This window comes from Natator depressus, chromosome 25, assembly GCF_965152275.1.
Source record: "Natator depressus isolate rNatDep1 chromosome 25, rNatDep2.hap1, whole genome shotgun sequence".
Lineage (NCBI taxonomy): Eukaryota > Metazoa > Chordata > Testudines > Cheloniidae > Natator > Natator depressus.
In genome coordinates this window covers 11,843,317-11,866,646 of record NC_134258.1, presented here as the reverse complement: position 1 = coordinate 11,866,646, position 23,330 = coordinate 11,843,317, and the positions used below count along the sequence as shown (strand labels likewise).

At 45.6% G+C, this 23,330-nt stretch overlaps 1 protein-coding gene across 2 annotated transcripts in view; it reads right to left on the bottom strand.

Annotated features, from left to right (window-relative positions):
- STK11 (serine/threonine kinase 11) overlaps positions 1 to 19,795 on the bottom strand; it is a 73,048-nt gene extending 53,253 nt beyond the window's left edge. For both annotated transcript variants that reach the window (XM_074939352.1, XM_074939353.1), the window contains exon 1: positions 18,588 to 19,795. In XM_074939352.1, coding sequence (XP_074795453.1) covers positions 18,588 to 18,877 — 290 coding nt within the window. In that variant the 5' untranslated portion in view covers positions 18,878 to 19,795. The remainder of the gene's footprint in view (positions 1 to 18,587) is intronic.
- Positions 19,796 to 23,330: the final 3,535 nt, after the last annotated feature.

Genomic DNA, 23,330 nt, shown 5'->3' with positions numbered 1-23,330 from the left:
ACCTCCAATCACTCAGTAGCAACACCTGCTGGCAGATTAGCTGTGGCTTTAACAGAGCTTTGAAAAGGTACAAGGGCCCCAAGCCCAGAAAAAAAGGGGTTACAAGCGAAACACACACATGGAAAGTAGGGGAAAAAAGTGAGCAGTGAAGCCAATCTAAAGGGCCACAAGGTGAGCCTGGACTCTGTCTGAAAGAACAGCTGTCCTGCTAACAAGCAGAACTAAAGCTATTATTCCATTCCACATTCCCCAGGTTCATGGAGCATCTTCTTCTCCAGCAGGCGGAGCCAGCCATGTCTCCACTGTGCATGGGCTATTCCCGTTCACACAGCGGACTTGTACACTGAACCTGTTTTCAGCACAAAGGGATTCAACATGGGCCATTCAGGAAACACCATGTAAACTAGACCCAATACTTCAAGAAGAGGAGCAGCCCACTTCTTTCTGGTGTTTTCACTGGACTACAAAGGGGACACCCAAAGTTGGACTGAGGGCTCCACAAGCACGTTGCTAGGAAGCAGAGAGCCAGATCCAAGCTGCAGTGTGACACAGTTTGCAGCCACCATCACCCTGGGAAGACGTGCTGCTTGAGAGAAGGAGAGAATGGAATGCCATTCTGGCCAAGCGCAGCACGGCATACTGGGGTATGGCTTTGCAGATCACACCTCCATAGCCATATCACAGGTTTCCATGGCCTCTTATTTTAAATGGGCAAGTTTTAGTTTGGCCACTTATGGTTGAGGTGAACTTCCAGCTGAAAAGAAGTACCATAAGTTCCACACAATTTAACTGTATAGCTAATGTCAATGAGCCTCTTCTGGAGTGAGCCAATGAATTAAATGTAACAATTCAAGCTCCAAATAATCTACAGCATGGGCAGTTGATTTGTGTTTTTCCACCCAAAGTGGACGACAGAGTTATGCAAAATGATGTTTGCCTTCTATAGAAGAAAATAAGCTTTTCCATTTTTGGATATTCCACTGCCATGTGCTTGTGAACATTTCTGATGAACCTGCACAAAGGCCCACAATATGCCACAAATCCTAAAAAGAAAAGCAAATCTGCAATAAATTGGAACTGACACAAAGATGACATTATCCTCCCATGCATTAGACAAGTTGCTTGAATAGTTCCAACTAAATCACAGAGACAATATGGCCCTCAAGCTGTAGACAGAAGTTGACAATACAGGGAAATTTTTTTAAGTAGGCTGCATTAACCTTTCCAAGTCTATACATAGTAATGGTATAATAAGATAGCCCTTAGTCCTACTAAATGTTTGGAAATCAGCAAGTTAAGGCTTGTTGTAGGGGATACTGGGTAGAATCAATAGACATCTAAAAAGTCTTCACCGTGCAGTGATTTAGAAATTTTAAATCAACCTCCCCCTTCCTTCCTTCAAGAGTCAAGCTCTTTCACCCCACTCTAATACTAGTATTCCCACTCAGTGTCCATTAACATGGCCTACAGCTAAATCACCCTGTGCTTTGACTCTGCCAAATGTCCCAAATGAAGCAAGACTGGATCAATATTTGGAAGAGGATAAACAAGAACAGAGAACAAACAGGGATTTGCAGGAGGTGCATAATAGCTGTCAACTCACTCTCAGCACGGAAGTACCCTGGCATGGTGGTCTGGGAATGTGCACACAGGTAGGAAGGGACTCCGTGCTACTTAGAGATACACCAACCAAAAATCTGCAGGCCATCATGTCCAAAGTTAGGCACCCAAATCAAAATCTGGGAGCCTAAATAAGCAGCCTTATTTTCAGTGGTAACTAGCACTCAACACCCAGGGATGGATTAGGGTTTTGTGGGGTCCTTGGGCCAGAACAAGTGGGGGCCCCTCCCCACCTTTAGTCTCCTCCGAGCCCCCCTTCCCCCCCCCCCCCCCCGGCACTCCTGCTGGGTAAATGGGGTCAGGGCACAGGGGCTTGCTGGAGCGCCAGGCAGGCAGAGCAGGGCAAGCCCCCATGCCCCAGCCTCGCTCCCCAGCTGGAGCACTGGCCAGACGGAGCAGGTCGGCATGTGGGGTCGCCCATTTTCCCGGGGCCTCCCAATTGGCCGGGAGCTCTGGGCACAGGCCCCACTGGCTCAGTGGCTAATCTGCCACTGTCACCACCACCTCCTTTTGGATAAGACACAATACAGATCCCAACCACTCATCACTGTAATCTGCAGCCATACAGAGCTCTGTCTCTGTGGAGTCATTTGCAGACTCTGGGCCTAATATCCCACCAATGCACTTTTAAAATAAAGTAATGTAATAATACCACCACCCGCTAGCTCTTACATAACTCTTTTCCTCAGTACAGAATAAAGAAATTAGTCCCGGCATACATGCTAACATTTCTTGTAATATCCTGCTTAAAATTCCCCAAGAGGCTTTTGGATACAGTATTATTTACATCCCATTCTAAATTGCTGTGCTCTGTCAAACTGCTAATGGGTTCCACCCCAGCAGTGACTGCACTTCAGGAGAGGATGCAATTCTACATTTCTGCATCAGTCTGTATAGTGCTTTGGGATCTTTTCAGAAATGCGAAAGAGTTAAGATTATGAACAGAAGTTTTCCTTTTCATGAACAACCGCTTTCATGTAACACCGCTCTTTCATTGACAGCACAACCCAGAATTCAACAAGTGGCTAAAGGACAGTTGCTATGACATTTGTCACAACACTGGAAGCTGGCAGCCCATGCCCCTACACAAGTTTAATACAAAACGTTTTGTCAGGGTGCATTTAAGCCAGGTTCAGATTAGTATAAGTCTTCCTGATTTACGTAGCTTCCCTCCCTTCTAGAGTTCACAGTAGGTTTCTGATCTTGCTCCCCAGTTCCCGGGCTCAGCATCTGAAAAGACAGACAGTTCCAGGAACAGGCAGCAAAGTGCCTTCCAGGTCTCCATACCAAATTCTCCACAGCTCATCTCCTGAGTGACTTAGCAAGTTAATTGCGCAAAACAATGCCACGGTCTTCATGTGACAGAGTAGTGCAAACCTTTATTTTCTACAGCATCCATAAAAATGGCAAGTTAATCACCTAGTTTTATTTCTTTATACAATGGCCAAAAGACCTCCTAACTTGTATAAAGCTACAGCCACATAAGATGATAAAGAATCAGGTTATCAGTCACTAAGTAGTCAATGTATTAAAGTCAATTTAAGACTAGTAGATACTAATATTCCATAAAAAATATCTAGTAAACCAACGTACATTACCTGCAACTGACAGGCTTTAGGGCTAGTATACACTGGCAACATTAAGCCACCTCCATGGGGGTGGCCCCCAGTGCTGAAACTTGCTGTGCTTGGAGGGGGTGGGGGGGTGTTTTTTCACACCTCTGAGCAAGAACATTGCAGCGCTGTAAAGTGCCAGTGCAGACAAGCCCTTAGAAAGAAATCCTAAAGTACTCCCTCTCTCTCCCTACTGCTATCGAGAGAAAAAAATCTCAATGCTAATGCCCCAGAATATAATCGCTAGGGTTTGTCAAGCTTAGCTTCTCGTTCTGTATTTCCACACTGCCAAGCAAATGGAAGGGGACTTCCAGGTACCTGGGGTTTCTAATTGCCTTGGCCTCAGAAACCAGTGGAGTCCAATGGCCTAGTTCACTTACGGCACCAGTGATAAGCTTGGTTAGTTTTCTGCTGGCTTGAGGAAAAACCTTAGTAACACATTTCTTGTATTTGGGGAGAAGGGAATGTCGACAGATCCCATGGAGACACCTACTGCCTGCCTGCTGCATCCAGCAGAGAAAGCAGGGTGAAGGAACTGGACTCTGTTGCATCTAGGTTTACAAGCTAGGAATAGACTAGTTCAATACTGTACTGGTCCAGTTAGTGCATGGAAAACACAGAAATGGCTTAGCGCTGTGAAGCATGTGCTTGTCGGAAAGCTGACGTATGGCAGGAGGCTGGGCAACCACTGCTCCAAAGGTTTGAACCCTAAGTGGCTTGTGATGGACTGATGGCTTATGGTACAATTCCAGTGCTGTACTTGATGCATTTACTTCTAGAAATCATAGACATCGGGAACAAACCATGTTCAATAAAGTTTGGGGGGGGAAAAAAAAAAAAAAAGAATCCTGAAAATCCCTCAAGGGTTCACAAGAACTGAGTTGCATCTCCGTGCATGGAGATCCTCACTTGGAAGGTGCTAAGAAAGGGAAGACAGTTTTTTTTACCTTGAAAGGGTTATAACACACAGTGCCTAGCAGACCTCAAACTCTCTCTTTCTGGAAATATGTAAACATTACAAGATGCCTGACTGATGCCAGCACGCAGAGAGGCAATGCATAACATCAGAGTCAGCTGCATTTTTTACATTCCAGCCACCTAGGGACTGCTCACTAAGATCAAAAGCCAATATGAAAAAAGGTTTCAGAGTAGCAGCTGTGTTAGTCTGTATTCGCAGCAAGAAAAGGAGGACTTGTGGCACCTTAGAGACTAACCAATTTATTTGAGCATACGCTTTCGTGAGCTACAGCTCACTAAATTGGATGCATAAAAAATTTTTCTTCTTCTATCAGATAACACAAGTAATAGTGCTGAAGACTTGGACTCTGCTTCAGATGGCTGCGCTGATCCAGGAGACAGCAGCAGAGAGGCATGAGGAGAGATATTGCCAAGGCAGTTTCAACAGCTTGGGAGGCAGCCTTTCTTTGCTCAGCTTTAAATCCCAACCGCACAATACCCTAAAGGAGTCTAGCAGTGGCTCACCCCACCCCCCCCAAAGCACAACTGCACAGTGGAGGATCATATCTCGGGGCTGGTGCTGCTGCCGCTGCCGTGCAGACAAACCGTGCAACAATGGAGGAGACCTGTCCTTGATGTCCTTTAGCACGATAAAGTAATCGCAGTGCAAACCTTGGGAGTCACATTCCGTTCGGGTTGATTACTAGTGATGTGTTAGCAAGAACACAGGAAGGACAAGCGAGGGCACTGGTAGCCAGTAGTTACTTCGTCCCCTATACAGACCCCCTCAGTTACGAGTCATTAACCTCTGGCTAATGTGCAACACAGGTTAAAGGTGATCTACAAAGAGTGGTTTGTGTCTTTAAAAAAAAAAAGCACCAAGGAACCCTGCAAACAGAATATTTTGAAATAAAAGTCATTTTTATTCCAGAATAGTGTTCACATGGGGAAATTATACTGGAATAATTACAGTGCAATAGTTATTCAGCTACAGTGACACCAGTCTAATGCCAGTGACACCAGGCATTAGAAAAGCCCTAAGATTTTATACTCTCTCACCTTCCAAACTTCCATGCATGGTTACAGCAAATGGGCCCTGTTTATGGGACACAATACAACCAGACTATTGCCAGCTACAGAGAAAAGGCATCTCCAGACCAACATGGTGTATTGTAGCTTTGTTGAAACTAGAAGAATGAGTAATTTGTAAAAATCAAAATGTTGCAATGGTTTCCCAATCATTTTCCAGTGTCAGAATTTGCCTCTATAAGCCTTAGGTAGACTCCAATGAAGAACACAAAGGTGTATCTGTACTACTCGCTGAGAAGAAGTGGGAACAAGCTAACCTGAGTGTTACACGTCAACCTTTAGGGTTGGATGTGAGAAAGAGCCCTGGTTTTGTTATTTGGCCAGTGTCTAAGCCAGGCTTGGGTTGATCAGAGCTATAGGCCACGTCCCGACTCCAGTTTCTAGGAGTTTTAGCTTTGCTAAAACAGTATATCCAGTAACCTTCTTTTTTAAACTGTGTGCACTGCCAAGAGCAAACCAAGGCCAAGAATCATAGAAACAGGTTAAGGAGGTAGGACTGTTCTCTTGACTCATTCTGTTAAGCAGGAGTTAGAACCCTGTCTAAAACTGCTTAGGAAGTACTTTTGACTGAAGCCACACATACCACATGTCTGCTCCACCAGTTTTTGAGACATGGGCATGAACTTCTGACCAGAGGAACTATGGTGGAGACAGAGAGGGTCCTCCATGAAATGCCAGAAATCGCTATGCTGGGGAGAACATTTAGGATGAGTGTATATGTATACGTCTCTCTCCCCGTCCCCCTCCCCCCGAGACATCAAGGTAGAGATGAACTGAGCTAGAGCCCAAGATTTCTTTCAACTGTAGCGTAACGTTTGACTGGTCTTTCCTACCACCTCTACTGCCACCTCTTCTCAGGCCTACCCAAAAGGAGAAGCCAGATTAAGCAGCAGTTTAAGGTCCTCTGGAACAAGTCGGGAAATGGAAGCACTGCATTTACAAAACCATAGCCAGCCAACGTGAACAGAGTCTCAACAGTTGGTCATCTTGTTCCAGGTGACCCTTCCAGCATTTCTTAAAGGGAAATAGTTTATCTTCCTGAAAAAGCTGTACGCATCAAGTGATAATAGCATTTGGTGACATACAATATCAAGCACCGCACTGAAGGTCAGCAGATGCGGGTTCTATTTCCATTCCTATTGCAGACTATGTCTTTGTCTTCACTAGGAGAAAAGGTCTGTTCTTAGGTTGATGTAAAGAACACAAGGTAACACTCGTAAAAAGTACAAACTGCCTTGGCTTCACTAGGTTTTTACCTCACGTTAGTTATCATGCATTAGCTAGTATGAGGAAAAATAAACCCCCACACTGTCACCCCGATCCCTAGTAATGATGCACCCTTACTTGCAACAGTGATTTCACATTTTTGCTTTTATCTTAGTGTTTTATACTGCTGTCCACCACTCTCACTCCTCATTTGTAATTAGCCAGCTAGTAATAGCAATGACCCATCAACAGTGCAAATGAACCACTTAGACCTATTAACGACTGAGATTCTGTTAAGGTATACCAATAACTGCCCTTAACAGATCTTTCCAAAGAACCCTAAGAATCAGAAGTGCAATCAGCTCTGCTTAAGCAGAGCTTCCTCTCAAAATCATGTAATTGACAGACATTTTCCTGCAATTCAAGGGCAGTTACGGGAATCCCATCTGGGCCCTCTGTCCTTTACCACCACCACTTTTTAAAAAAAACAAAGAAAAACCCCAAACAAACCCCGCAACTAACCCATGACCGCAAGATAACAAGTTGAAGCTCAGAAGAGTCTGTTTAGTTTACATGTAGATAGATTTGCAAAGTGATTTAGCAGCTCTAATTATAGTCATGACCAAAAGGCTGAAGTAGATTAAATTAGCATGGAAACTGCAGTCAGCATTAGTGTAGGTCTAACACGTTTCTTCATAATGAAGGGAGACAGGTTGAGAGCTTAGGATAAACAAGTGGAGAATAGGGAGTTTAAAAGACTGCTGGCTGGGAAGGTGAGAGAAAATTACTAATATTGAAGAGGCTCTTAAATGCCCGACACATGCGATTCATTCTCTCATACTTTCAAGTACTGCTACAAGCATTAAATAAGTCTGCCTCTATCAGGTTAATAAATATGGTACAGTCCTACAGTGCCTTTCAGCCTGAAGCACTCCATGAACTGCACAGTAAGGGCATGTCCACACTGCATCTGGGAGAATCTCTTCTTGCTTGGGTCCACAGACTTGCGTTGGACGGGCTCAATCTAGTGCTCTAAAAATAGCTGTGGAGACATCGTGGTTCGGGCGGGGAAGCGAGGAGGAGAGAGAGAAGGGGTGGACTTGAGAACCTACACTCCAGCCCAAGCAGCAACATCTATGCAGCTGTTTTCTTTAAAGGTACTGAAATGCACCCACCTCTCGTATGGAGACCAATCAACCAGCCACTTCCCAGAGGAATGGTTATTCTTAAATTTAGCGAGTGGTGTGATACAAAGCAGTAAGAACAGACAACTGCCAGACTCTGATCACCTACAAATGCACTTCTGTTTCCAAACTTCTCATGGGAGAAACGTCAGTAAGGCATTTGATCCATCCTAGCAATCCTCAAGTTAATGGTAATGGGAAAGAACCTTAGGGAACTGCAAGATCTCTGCACCTGGAACTCCCACCAACATCAGGATGGGCCTAGCTCATCCTGTTCGTCCCCTCAGCCAGGGCAGCAGAGTTCCCTACTCTATGATCTCCTTGTGCTTTTACACTAGTTTAAAAATTTCCAAGCTTCCCTTTCCATTGCTCTGGCTCCACGTCTCCATCACTTGCTACCATTAAAAAAAAAAAAATTAACATGCAACTTAAATGCATCACAAAGTGCTGGCCTGCTAAACCCAGGGTTGTGAGTTCAATCCTTGAGGGGGCCATTTAGGGATCTGGGGCAAAAATTGGGGATTGGTCCTGCTTTGAGCAGGGGGTTGGACTAGACCTCCTGAGGTTCCTTCCAACCCTGATATTCTATGATTCTATGAAGTTTTAAGTTGAGGCCAGAGACCACCACCAATGCTATCTGAAGTATGTGCGTGGGGGGTGGGATTCCCCTCCTCTATGGATACTAACTAGACCAATCTGACCCAGGCTTATGAAAGAAGGGAGAGGGTGAATTTTTGCTTTTGGATTGAACTAGTGGCATACCTGTTTTTGGGGTTGTTTTTTTTTTAACATATGAGGATATAACCAGACCATCTTAAGAAGAAATTTACACACCCCTTTTCCTCCACTCCCGGCACCAATCAATGTGGCTGGGCACTGTTCAAATCATAATACAGAGGTCCTTCTGTACACATCCTATTTATCACTATTGCCTGGGCACAATGGTTTATGTCACCGAATTTCCTCTTTAGTGTCAGATTTCCTGAAACCAGTAGATTTGAGACAGGTCCCTCAAGCTGTGAATTTGCTTTGTTGTTGAAGTTACACATGCAATATCCTTATACCTAGCAAGTTCATGTGGGCGTCACCTCTGCTTACTGTCACCATGACAAGGCAGACTGCAAGAGTATGGGTTCATGCCAAAATATAAGCAGGGAAGGGAAAAGACAGTCTTTTCTAAAGGGAAGGTTTATGCTATCTCCAGTCAGACTTATTAGACTTGCCCAAATGGATAAGAACACTGACCCATCTGTCCAGTATCTTGCTTCCAGCTGTACCAAGTACTTGATACTTCAGACAAAGGGAAAAAACCTGTAATGCAGCTAGCTAATTGTCTAATGTACATGACGGGAGGGGGAAGGAGCAAGAAGGTGGTGGAAGGGGCAAATTCCTTCCTGACCCCATGCTAGTGAACAGCATACACCTTTAAGCATGAGATGTTAAGGTCCCCGCTACAGTTAATCATAAGCAGCTAATGTGTTTTTAAACCCTAATATCCCTGACCACACTAAGAGCAAAAAATCACGCTTAACACTTTAAAAACATGACATTTTCCCAGCATAGACAAGGTCTTAGGCAGACACTGCTCTAGGTGGAATGTTTACCAATGCAACCAGGGCCATTCGACCTTCTTAGGAAGTAGTTTGCAGAAAGTCTTAAACTATACCCTAGAAGGTAGCGGGATTTGAGTTCAACTTAACCTCCTCAGTAATGAAATTCCACAGGTGAGGACCTTCCACTGAGAATGCCCTGCCCTTAATGAGTTCTGTTAGGCATCCCTGAACACAGGGACAGGTGCTGTTTGCAGATAACTAGGTCCTACCCAATATAGGGTTTTAAAGGTAAGGGGCAGGACCTTGAAATGGACCTGTTGGACGGGAAAGCCCACAGAGAGAGAGACATATCAGTGTGATGTACTCCACCACTTAGCAGGTGGGCCACTCAGTCAGTTTCTAGGTGACTTTCAGGGGCACCCCAACACAGAGCACACTGTAATACTACATCATTCATAATAAGCTATAATGAGCCCACATGTAGACCGACTGACAGTTGTCAGCGAGCAGCGATCAATCTTCTTTCGCTGCCCCTTGAGCGGTGGGAGGCCCTTCTGCTCACTCGAACCCCAGCTTATCAAGCTGGAGCTACAGGCAAGAACTGCTTTCAGATGTAACAGAAAGCAGTAGAAAGGCAAATTGTGCCTTTCCGCTATCTGGTCCACAAGGTCTCTCTGTTAGTTTATAAATAGGTTTAACCCTGTTAAGATTTCATTGTAAGGGGTTGCCAGTATTGATGAAGAACGATGAATCATTCATTTACTTTTTTCACGCATGTACAGCTACACCTGGTATTTATCCACCTGGCTTTTGTGACCCAATGAGGCCCCAGGAGATTTTGCTTTGAAGTACAAGTTAACTTTTCCTTTTCTCTCTTGACAAAACAAACCAAAGCTTATTGGCTACTAACCCAAAAGTTAACTAAAATCAGTTTTTAAACCATAGTAAAAAAGATCTTGCTATCTGCAAGGACACAAGAAGATTATATTTTAACATTTCACTCAATTGCGACAATAATAGACTGGTCAGTGTTACTTTTGTTTTTAATCATATTCACTTTTCAATTCTCATGTGCTAGCCTAGTGCTATAGCTTTTAGCCAGCAAACATGGGAGTGGAACATTTTCCCCCTCCCAAATATATGTACTATCAATATTGAGTTTTCCAAGAACAGGAAAAGATTCTGATGTAAGCTGATAATTGTTATAATTCAAGGTTCTTTTGACCTCCTCTTTGAAGTCTGATTTCAGTATTATCCTCGGAATGAACATACACCTGCTAAAACACCATAAACAAATATAGGAAACATCCCTGCAGCCACAGTTTAGAGACTAGGCACCTGAGCCAAAGTCCAGTGAGTCAATGGAAAGGCTTCCACTGAAGTCAGTGGACTTTGGATCAGCCCCCATAAGCATTACTGACAGTTGCCATGTCCTAAAGGAATAAAGAGTGAATCACTCCATAAAGTTGCAAAACCATCCTCAGAATCAGGAAAAGAAAGCCCGCACTAAACCAGAAGCGTCTAGATGCAAACATATAGGAATCGTTTCTTTAAATTAAAGAATTCACAGTAAGATACAAGACTCTTTGGTATGTATATGAAATGAGGTTGGAGAGGATGAGAAAGGAAATTGCAAAATTAGGGGTGAAAGTTTATTTACTCCAGATGAAAACAGGTAAAGAACAAAACTAAATTTCTGATCTATTCTCCATTTTCTTTTACAGATCTTCCTTTAATTTTTTTCTGGCTACCATTAAGTTTTTCTTGTCAGCTGAGTAAGGAACTGCTTTAAAGAAATGGACTTTTAGCAAACATGAACAATCTTATGCAGAAGATGAGTGGAGGATCAAACATGTTAGAGATGCAAGAGACTTCTGATCAATAAATCCATATTCCCGCAAATGCAGGTAAAATCCTGATAAGGTATGTAATTCAGATGCTTGACTAAGATCAAGTGAAGGAATACTGAAGGGTCACAGCAGAGCTGCACACTGCAGAGCTTGGTAGACCAAGGGTCTATCAAAAATTTTATCGTGTTTGAACACTATTGTGAACAATCCAGTTAGATGACCCTGACTTAGCGGTCAGCTTAGACTAGAGCAAATCACGTTCAGCATCACATCTTCCTCGATCAGAAAGAAATGTGTTTGAATACAATACAACTTTTGTAATCTAGACAGGTCCAAAGAACATATTTCTACTAGATTTAGAATGGCTTTGCATGTGAATGTAGTAATAGAAAAACATGTCAGCCTCAGAAACTCAAATTCTCCATTAATCCAAGGAAGAAATACAGCTTAACAGGTACAGTGCAAACTTTCTCACACTGCCAGCTGCATGCCTCAACCTGATCTCAAGGTGAGCCTGTGAATGAGGACAGTTCAGACTCATTAATCCTTGGTGTCTTCCAAAAATTGCTAACAAGAGGAGTGGAGGGGACAATTAATGACAATTGTGGAGATTGTTGGTGAGACATGGATGTTTGTTTTCTAGCCAGCCATTTGGCAAGTGTTTACATCATAAATACAAAAAAGAACACTTTTTCCCCCGTTACAGGAGCTTCCAGACAAGATTCAGTGTGACTAACCAGGCTGCACACCATCAGCAAAGCAGAATCAGTCACTTCAGAAGCGCTTTTTTTTTTTTTTTAAATCATACACAATCAGTTACACCATACAAAGGATTTCCTCTCCAACCAAAGTAAAGTGCATGATCTGCTGCAAACTGCTTTTACCTATCGCCAGTGAAAACCTCACCACTGAGAAAAGCTAAGCCTGGCAGATATTGGCATTAGCCCCCCTTTTTGGTTGCTGCAGACGCTGTTAATGCAGGAAGCCTTAAGACTTCTTTTCCAAACCCACCAATCCATCACTGGGAGCTCTCCCCCACTGCAGCTCACCACCCTTTGCTTTACTGTTTTTCTGCCCATTTTTTATGCTTCTAACATTTGGGTAGGACTGAACCAAAGGCATGATATTACAGTATACAAGGAACCCAAGCTTGGGGACAACTGCAGGAATATTACGGTCTTAACAGCGGGGGCTCAGAGCCCTGCAGAAACAGATGCCCTCCTCCTTCAGGAAGTGCACATAAGCACCTGATCGATGACCAGTTTGAAGCTGCAGAGACCTCAGAAGCAGCCCCTTCTACGCCCCAAGCCACACTGCAGTACAACTGCTGATTCATTTTAGGAGGAGGAAAGAATAGAAGAGGCAGCTCAGGAACAACACTACTGACCTAAAAACTTTGCTCTGGTTGAATAGGTTTGACTCATTAGCCCCATTTTGGAGATGGAAACCCTTATCACACAGGTTCTCATGAGACAGAGGGGATAGGCCAGGCTCTATTAACATGAACACAGATTTAGCACAGGGGGATACTGTTTTGTATTGCATGGTCAACAATGACCTATCGTCTTCCCAAGCTTTAGTCCCTTGCATGCTCCCTCGCCTGCAGCAGCCCAGGCCATGTTCTTAGTATAGCGCTATTGCCACCATTCCCCACCCTCAATTGCGATATCAAGAAATACCCACGGCTGTTTCTGTGCCTCTTTACTGAGCTGTATTTGGAGGCCTCTGATGGGTTAACACTGAAATACAGGTACAAAGTGTTCCAAAGGCCACTGCTAAACACAGTGATCTGATCCCGACAGCTCTCCTCTTCCCAGACGTTTAAGCACCAGAAATGTACTAGCACATAAGCCTGCACAGGCAGATCTTCTACTCAGAGCTCGACAGATTTCTTCCAGCTCTAACTTCTGTGCGCGCCTCTGGGAGGAATCCTAGAAAAGGGTTAAGACAGAGGGATTCTTTTTCCTTACTAGCTGCAGGCACTGACACACCCCACACCCTCTGTCAGTGTTAAGTGTCTGATGTTACAAACACATGCTCATGGAGCAACCACCCCCGGGAGTTCTTCTTTTGACACACTAGGTAGAGGGTCCCACTACTTCACAGCTAAATCCAGGCATCTGGCTTCAAATAGGTTTACATGCAGGTCAGGCACCGAAGCCTTTTCTGACTTACCTAAAGAACAAAACTTGTGATTTGATGGCGCATTACAAGCCAGCTTTAGACAGCCACTAAGCGCAAAATGCATGACCTGTTGCAGGACGCTAACAGGTGCCCAGCCCCGTTATAGGCTGCTGCCCACAAGACAGGGTTGACAGGCTCTTGATTTGTCAGTCAAAGCAGCAAGTGGTCACATTGCTCGCTGACGTACCCATTTCAAACCCTGAGGGGTTTGTAACGAACAAGGTATTCAAACCAGAATGTGATTGCAGAGCATGGTAAGTACTGTACAGGACGCCTGGGACATTCACAGAAAGTCCCAAGCACTTAATTAAGATGAGAGACTATTAAGGTTTAGTTTTATTAAACTTGTGCTGCTGGAGACAAATAAGTGTCTGGTTTTCTTTCACCTATTTTAGCATCCCTCCTAAGCTCACCTTTTGTATTAGCTGGGGTAGCAGCTAACCACAACACGGTCTGGAAGAACAGGCCACGCCAAACCTTTCCCCACACAAAATGGGATGCCCACCATTACACACAGCGGAGTTTAGACCCTCAAGATCCCCATCAGGATCTATAGGAACCTTAAAAGATCATTTGCCATGAGCAGAATGATGAACCAGAGCAGGGGGAGGACAAATCGCTCAAAAGACTCAAATGAACATTTGAGGTCACAACTTCTGGGCCCATGAAGCTCCTGTGGTAGCAGACAAAATTACAAGACTTATTCTTGCCACATAAATGAATCAGGAACATGTATTAACCATGCTACAGCCTTGGACATTAGCCAGAAACCATTTTTTTTTTTTTAAAAAAAAGTGTAGACAGGATTAAACTGTGTGTTAACAGTCAGACTCACATGTTGTAACCAGGTCCGACAGCATGATTGTTTTATGATGGGATTTCAGAAAGGGCTCTAACTTCACCCAACTGCAGCCATGATAGGGCACCAGGTTACAATATAATTGTGCCAAACTGTAACAACATGGTTTGATTAGGAGTATCATGGCTTGGGCCCATTTGCACAATCATATTAGAGGACAGTGCTATGGCCAGCAAGAAATCAGGGCTAGAGCATGGCCATTAGCATCGTTGGCTTATTCACCACTGTGAGGACAGTGCCTATATTGCAACTTGGTGCCCAGACAGCATATGTAGGACAGACGCGCCCTTAAAACTCAAGCAAGTAAGGGTCTTTTAGCACTGACAAGTCAACCTTACCGCAGGAATGTTCTGTACAGTCTCCCCAGGTCCTCAGACACCGTGCCAAGGCACTTTCACCCTCACTTGCAACATCATACATTTAGAGTCCTTGGTCTAGCTGGAGCAAAGACCAATAATCGTGCCATCATGCAGTTATTCTGTGCTGGGGACAAACACCCAGTAGAGATTCAACTGGGAGCACTACACTCATTGACACTTCATACATTCTTGTGTTTACTGGAGGTGAACAGATGCAAGGTTTCTACAGTTCTAAATCTCCAACTTACTGCTTGTGTCACTCAGCTATTACTTTGCCATCCAAACTCAGTTATACTTGAATTTGAAAGTCCAGTTGCAAAGTGCCATATTATCTGCTAAATGCAATGCATCCGTGTCAACCCTTGCTTTGCTTGGAGGAGCCCTCTGTCTGCATGCATCACTGGGGGCATGGAAAGGGAGGGAATAGCGTGCAGTGGTCTGGTCCTGATGCCAGAGGAAGGGAGAGATTTTGCTCTCAAATGGCATTAGCTAACAACCGGGATGCTTTAAGGTTAGATAACTAAAGTCACAGCCAGATCAAACTTTTGCCCAGCAGCAGACTGGCCCATGGTTAAGGAGACAAATCAGGAACTTCACCACGTACATTCGCAATAAAATCTGCGAGCCTTTTACAACCTTTTGACCCCTCCTCCCCAAAAATAGAAAGCAGTGATGCAGGGGTGAGGTTGGAAATACAATCCCTGCGCTCTATGAACAGCGCATGTCTCTCATTATGACGAACACAAGAGAAATCTCAAGGCAAGTTAATTTTAGATCCCCCCAGGATTAACAAGTCACAGTCTCCTTGATCTTATGGGGTCACACACTACAGCCACCTTTGACAACAGATGTTTAAGGACTATTTCTGATATCCTGTGACATTTTGGGAATCTGATCCACTATGCAGAGAGAGGCAGTGCTCTCCACCCAGTTCTTCACTGGGATCAGTTGATTACAAAAAAAGTTGTAAAGAATTTAAAGTATTAACTTTGTAATGAATGCTGTGCTGGTGAATGGTGTTAGATCAACATTTATCCCCACAGCAGGTAAAGGGAAACAGTGCAAGCCAAGCCTCCCTTCCCCCCTAGTTGTGTGCCTCAACCTCATCTGGAAGATGTTATATCTCTAGGGAGGAGAAGGGAGTTCAGTCCCTGTAGCCCATTCTATCTTGGGCCTCTCTGGTGAGGCCAAAAGAGACCAGCTAATGCTAGTCACAAACGTGACTTCTGTGATGTGGACACCTGCCCAGTGGGAATTAGGCCAAGACCAAACTTAGGTCAAATCAGCCACTGAGCAGCGATCAGGCAGCAGCAAGTTTCAGGACATACCAAACTGAACCACATACAAACTGCTAATCAGGAGGTTAGAGGTTCTGTATCCTAGGCTAACCGCTCAGAGCAATTCAGTCCTTTTTAAGCATTGTTGGCATATATCCAAAGGGACAATTACTACTCAGCTCAGAGCAATAAGGGGGAAGCCTGCCTATTAACTATGGGCCCAATCACAAAGGGTCTGCAGAGCAAACAACTGCAAGTGTGCCAACAACACTGGGCCAACCGTGTTCTCATTGAACTAATCCTGCACGGTTTATGAGTAGGCACCAATATATCTAAAGTTACAACTTAAACTATAGACAGCAGACTCATTCATTCTCATAATCTTGGAGTAAGGAAGTGGAATCTTGTCAGGATGTGTCAGAGAGGTTAGCTTTAGTTTAGAAAGTGGACTAATACCCATTCTGTAGCATGTGAACAGCTCATTGGGGTAAACAGTTTAAATCACATTTAAAGTAAGGCTGCTCAAATCTGAAGTTTTAATGGAGTTTGGCTGGACAGCATGACTGGGACCAAGCCACATTAGAACAGTGTTCAGATGCAGTGCTACCTGGGGTTAGGTCACTACTGGGATTTGGTCCCCACCCATGCTGCCCAGCCAGACCATCCCATATCTCTACATGCTGCTGCAACAAGCCTTGAGCACAAAGTTTAAACTGGTGGAGACTGATCTAAAAGACAAGATGGAACAAGTGGATGAAACAAACGAGTGGGGGAGGGAAGAAAAGGTGATAAAAACCAGACCAGTTTAGCACAGTTCTAGAGCTAAAATAGACCCTTGCTAGAAGACTGAAGTGAAAGTCTGACTCCGATACAGTGCTTTGGAACTATGGCTCGTAATAGCCTGCGGCAACTGAATAGACAGCCCATGCTAGTCACATAAATTAAAATATCTTCTGGCCAGACTGCTCTGATAACTAAACAAGCTAGATAAAACTGAACAAAAACATCCACAGAGAAGCTGAAAACAGTAAACAGGACACAGGAGATTTCTACATTGAAGTGTGGGGGGGAGCAATAGCTCAGTGGTTTGAGCATTGGCCTGCTAAACCCAGGGTGAGAGTTCAATTCTTGAGGGGGCCATTTAGGGATTGGTCCTGCTTTAAGCAGGGTGTTGGACTAGATGATCTCCCGAGGTCCCTTCCAACCCTGATATTCTGTGATTCTTTTCAGAACAAGGCCTCTTCCACAGTTGCCCTCCCTCATTAAGCTGATAGGTTAATTCAGGGAATTCTTATGAACTGAGAGGGAGGAGCTTTTAAAATAAGTTTTAATTAAGGAGAAGGCAGCCTTTCTGTTCTTCTGGAGACATTCTGGATGTAACTGGAGAACTTGGGGGGGGGGGGGGAGAGAAGGGGACAAAGTGATACACATGCCTCTACAGGGGAAAAAAACAAGAAATGCACTGCAGGAAACATTTTATTACACATTAACCTGCAGTTTACTTTTATAATGAATTGGAGCCAGCACAGCAAAGTCCCCCTGTTTGATTTCATTATGCAGTAGCTGAACCTATTCACTCTGTACTCTCAAGGTTAGAAGGTAAACCTGAAGAGCTAATTGACGGAAGGCCTAATACAGGATGAAGTATCATCCAGCTAATCTTAAAACACAACAACACAACACAAAACACACCCCACACACACCCCTCCAAACCAAAACATGAAGAGTCCACTAGGTCAGGGCTCTACACACAGCATGCAGCGGCTGCATGCTGAACACCAGAAAAATCACAAGAGACGTCTAAAACATCTTGCAAGTGTTCCTCCTACTTCAAGATAAGCTATTGCAATTAATTCTTTTTGGCAGCAGCAGAGTCTTGGTCACTCCAGATAAACGATCATATCTTGCATGGCTATATTGAGCAGTTTGTTGTGGAAAACGCAGTGGTCTCTGAAGGGTCATTGCACGTTCAGTGTAACTTCAAGAAATGGAAAGAAAAATGAACAATGCTTGCTAATGAAACAGACCAGGTTTATCCCTGCAACGTACTTTAACTACTTTGCAGGACGGTGTGTGCACAAACACCTACCAACACATAACTTCGCTCTCACTTAAAGTGCTTTAACCAAAAATCTTGAGTGATGTTTTAAACAAAACAAAAGCAAAAAAACAAAAACAAAGGGTGGGCAAGTTTCATCCCCATCTTACAGATGGAGAAACTGACTGAGAGAGAGATAAGTGACTTCCCAAGGTCATACTTATCAATAGCAGATCCAGGACTAGATCCCAGGTCTCCTGATGCACACTGGGTGCAAATGCACTGGATCATGCTGCCCCCTATGTAATAGGTACCTTTAATGCACGGTCCTTAGGGCACAGGCCGCTAAGTGCACACTGATAATACTACATAATGTACAGGACTAGGCAGAGTTTGTTTCAATTATACAACCTTGGTTAGATCAAGTGAGCACCATGCAATCAGCCATGTGCCTCTTTTGTATAAGACTTTAGAAACACGGATTGTTCTTTCTGCTCTGACATGCGAGGGAACCCCTAACATGCCAATTTTTACACAAGTAGAAACATTTGCTCCACCATGCCTCTGAGATGAAGCTTTCTTTCCCTGTTCCCCACTGTTGTGTGGTATTTGAGAGCCACTCTTCACCCCAGAGTTGGTTGCATTTCAAGGGGAAGCAACTCTTGCATGTATATAGTTCGTATACCTCTTTCAAAACGTAAGACTATACACAGTGTTATACAAAATACAGAATGCCAGCTGGAAAATACTGACCAAAGTTAACCTTTTGATTATTAGCTACAGGAATCTCATACTCACTTTTTAACATTTGCCTCCCCATTGGGGATCCTGCGGAGTTTCTTCTTTTTTAGGATTTTGACAGCTCTCCTACAGAGGGTTTCAGAGTCCAACATCTCCTTGACTTTGCCATAAGACCCTTCTCCAAGTAAGTCCCCCATAAGGTATTTGCCAATGAGCTTGGCCCTTTTGCGCCGTGGCTGGTAGATGACTTCCGTGGAGTCAATGCGATGGATGAACGTGTCCATCCCCACAGACATCAGTTCACTCTCTGCAAACATACTCAACTCCTGCGGCTCCTGCACATCCATCCTAGATTATGTTCCTTAACCTGTTTTCCTTAAGTGCTCAAGGTTTTAATCCGGTTCTTTAATTTCCAACGCTCCCTTTTACTCCTTCTTGAAATAAAAGTTATCCAGAAGATTGTACGAACATTAATTTTAAAAAAACACTATGAGCTGCTTCCAGCCAAGGGTCCTACAAATTCCAGTGCCTGGTTCCAATAACTCAATGTCTCATTAATAAAAACAAAAAAGTCTCACCAGGTACTTTCTCAGTTTGGATTTGTTTTACTTTTGACCTGATCCCACCACTTGGGTTCTTTCAGGTCAACTTGCTCTCGCTTGTCCTTCAGCTGGGTCACAAACTGGTTCTTAAATGCTAGGTCATCCTCTAGGACTTTAGAACCACAGATAACAAAAAGATGGTCAAGTCTCTTTCGTGACTTTCCATTACTAGCAGGTCATGGTTCCCAATTCCAAACTGCGAACTGCAGGGTCATTTACTCTCCCCTGATACCCTCACCTCCCAGGTAGGAACTCCGATGGTTTTCTCAGCCGTTTGGTAGCTGGAACGAAGTTTCTTGGAAGGCGTTTTCAACACCTATTCTAATTTCTTCTCTTCCCCCCCCTATGAAAGCTTGAGGCCTTCTGCACCTATCAAAATCTCCCAGGGGCATCCTTCAACCACTTGGATTGTGCCTGACACATGATGTGTCACCACCACTGGTCTAGGTGTCAGGTAGACAACACAAATCCTATTAAAACTTCACCCAGCCTGTCCACCCCTCCTTAAAGTGTAATAGGAGGAGTGGGCTCTTTCCCCCTTACAACACCCCAAAACACACCCTTAGTGAGAGATCACTCAGGAGACGCTAATGCTGCTGAGGCCTTTCTTCCCATTTACAACCCCCACAAGCCTCCCCACAGGTGTCAATCAGGAAGGACTGATCCAGCTAATTTCTCCCCCCCCCCCCCCGACTGTCACCACACAGCAGCCCCCCCACAAAAAGGGGCAAAAAATGAACTTCCCCAGTACACCCAGCCCAAAAGGAGCTGACCTCCCCCAGCCCTCCCAAGAGGAAGCTGGCCTTTACCCTCCCAAACGCACCCAGCCTCCCCCCCTCAACAGGGGATCAGTCGGGGGGAGTGCACCGTCCCCCCCTTGCAGGACTTCCCCCCCCGACAGGAGATCAGTTAAGGGGGGGGGAGCTGGCCCTACCCTGACACAGAGGTGGGAAGGAAGCTGTGGCTACTTGTTCCCCCCCCCCACGACCTCCCCTGAACAGGGGGTCCCGCTCCCCCTACCCAAGCCGGAGCTCTGCCAGGGGGGCCGATCCCCCTACACGGCCCAAGGGGACCCCCCCTCAGGGGGCACCCCGCCCCCGCCTCTCCGCCCCGGCCCTGTCCCTGGTGAGGGGCCCCGCTCTCCCCAGTCTCCCCACCCCCTCCTCACTTCCGAGCGCTCCGGGCCGCCTCACCCCCGCCTCCTCCAGCCGCCGCAGCTAACGCGCCGCCGCCATTTTGTTTACCTCCCTCCCCACCCTCTAGCTCCCGTCCCGCTACCTCCCTTCCCCACTCCAGGGCCTCACGCCTCCCGAGCGACCGACGTGCCCTCCCATTGGCTACGGCCTCAGCCCCGCCTCCGCGTTCTCCTCCTCTGATTGGCCAGTAGGGGGTAGGGGGGGTCGACCAGGTTTCCTTGCTTCCGATTGGATCGTTTCATTTAGCGTTCGCTCCCCACCCCGCCTCCGGCTGCAGCGGAGGGTTTTAATAGGCTGGGAGAGGCCTTCAGTCATACCCGAAGGGTGGGGCTCGCGTGGTGGACCTGTGGGGTGGGGCAGGTGAAATGACAGAGGGCAGAGAGCAAGGGTCAGAGGGCAAAGGGCAGAGAGCAAAGGGTAGAGGGCAAAGGGGAGAAGGATTTGGGTATCACCGGGAGAGACAGGTGGGCCTAACTAGGTGGGCTGCCTGACTGGGGAGCTGCCCTGTAGGCTGCTGGGCTGGGCTTTACTAGCTCCCTGGCCCATGGCTGCTGGCTCTCCCCATCCTGCCTCACACAGGCTTGCCCCACATCCCGCCAGCTCGCGTGGTGAGCAGGGCCCAGGTGATGCTGGCGGGCAGAGGGGAGCACGTGGAAGCATTTGCGGCCTCTGAAGATGCACCCCCTCAGTTGGGAACTCAGCACCTGGGCTAGGTGCGCTGCTGGATTCCCCGCTGACCTCTGGCATAGCAGCATCCACACATAACGCTTTCTGCCCTCTTCAGTTGGCCAGGAGGCTCTGTCCCAGCCTGGTGGACGATGACCAGGCCTTTGGTATCCCACCTGCTTCCGTCTGGACTATAGCAATGCCACGCTTGGCATGAAGCCATCCGCCCTTAGGAACTGCTGGTTAGTGCAAAACAGTGCAGCACATCTGATCAACATGGGGTACTGCAAGCACATCAGACTTGTTCTCTGCTTTCTAGGCTGGCTTCTTATAGAATATAGGGTGAGCTTCAAGACGGTCCATGGTCTGGACACAGGGTAGCTAAAAGGGCCTAAAGCTCTGGAATGAAAACCGTGGTAACATCTCTGCTCCTGTGGCACAATGGAACTTTCCACAATGAGGGTAAAGCACGTCGGTGCAGGAGACAGAGCTTTCTCCGGGCCCAATCCAAGACCAGATTGTGGAACAAACTCCACCAGGAATTAATAATCATCACAAACATCACCACCTTCTGATCCAAGGGCAAAGTGCACTTTTCCAACCTGCCTTCTTTAATATAAACCCAGAGCAGGGTGTATGTTAAAAAAAATATCAAAACCCTGGATTGCACGCACAGTTGTCTCCATGAGAAAACAGTAAGAACAACTCGCACGTCAGATATTAGTCATACCACTTAATGAATGACTGAAAAGTGCTCAGGTACTGTGGTGATGAAGGTGGTATGAGAAACTTTATAGAAAAGATAGCCTGTCTGAGGGCATTCCTGTGGACTGTGTAAGGCACTTGGATATGTGCATCCATGTAGGTGATTTGGCAGGAGCCTGGAAGGCACACCTTAATCTCCATTAAATAAAGACAGTGTCAGAAGCCAACCTCATCTTTGACACAGAGGGGACAACAGGTCCCAGCATGAAATGTAGTATCTGCACAGAACAAGATACAGAGTTACCAACTCTTGGCATTTGGGTGCTTTTCTCAAAGCCCCTGCTCCTGGAGTCCTGTGATTACATGAGACTCTCAGTTTTCATTTTTTAAAAGTAAGTTTATAGCCAGAAAAAATCTAACAACATGACCTCTGAAGGCTACAACACCAGAAGGAAAAATAACAAGAACCCCACAATTGTTAATTTAAAAAAATCTCTATTTTTCAGGCCTAGCTGATGATTTTTGAACACTTGGGATTGCAATACTGAAGATATAGCCCTTCCTGCTGGGATGAGCATTGCCTCCATGCTATAGATGAACATTGTTCTCTTCTTATCCTGATTGCTCTCCTGTGACTCCATCCTCTGTGGTCTCCCTGAGTCCTAGCTCCCCAGGCTATGCAGGATGCTACATCTTTCCTTCTTGGACGCTCCAAAAACAATAATTCCATCATCCCCAAACTCAAGCCAACTCCACTGGGATCACTGCAGCACCTAGTGCCTTACTTGTTTTTAAAACCCTCCACGGAGTTGCTCCAGCCAACCTTACGGAGGTTGTCTCTCTAATTTCCTCCCCTTTTCCTGCTGGCTGACTAAGATTGAACTCATCTGTTCCTCCAAACAATCTGGCCACTGTTAGTGAGATCTGCAGAGGAGAAGGCTCTCAGACCATCTGAGACACCCCATATGCTGTTGTGGTAATTATGCATATGAACATAGGTGCAGAATGGAACACACTTGTAAGGCACTTTCTTTTTAAAATGTTGTCCTAGAAACATCCTAAAATGTCTTTGGGACCAATGTGATGACATCAAGGTACAGTGTGTAAATAGGATGGTCGGCCAGCCAGCAAGTCTTTCAGTAGCACAGTCAGTGCTGGTACTCTCAGGCCAGGGCAGAAAGCCTTGTGTCATTCGGCTCAGGGAGAGCTTTGTTTAAGTAAGGACTCAAGGCCTGATTCGGCTCTCACACTGCTGTAGGTTCGGAGTAACTCCACTGACATCAGTAGAATTACATTGGCATGACAGGGGAATCAAGCCCTTAGGATTCAGCCAATAAAATGCATTGTGCTGCTGGGATTTTTGTCCTTTATCATGTGCCTGATTTACATATGCACATGTAATTAAAATACTAGCCTGGTGCTGTAGACCGGAACCCCTCCATGGACAACCTAGGGACCCCTGCTCTTCTGACTGCTCTTCCCTGGCTGTAGATTGGTCTATGCCCTGCCAAGAGGGAGAGCCAGGCACTCTGGCTTCATGAGTTATGAAAAGGTGGGGAGGGCAAGAGCGCTGGTACTGAGTCATCTGGGGTGGAAAGGTGCCTTGTGTTGCTCGGACAACATCGCTTGCT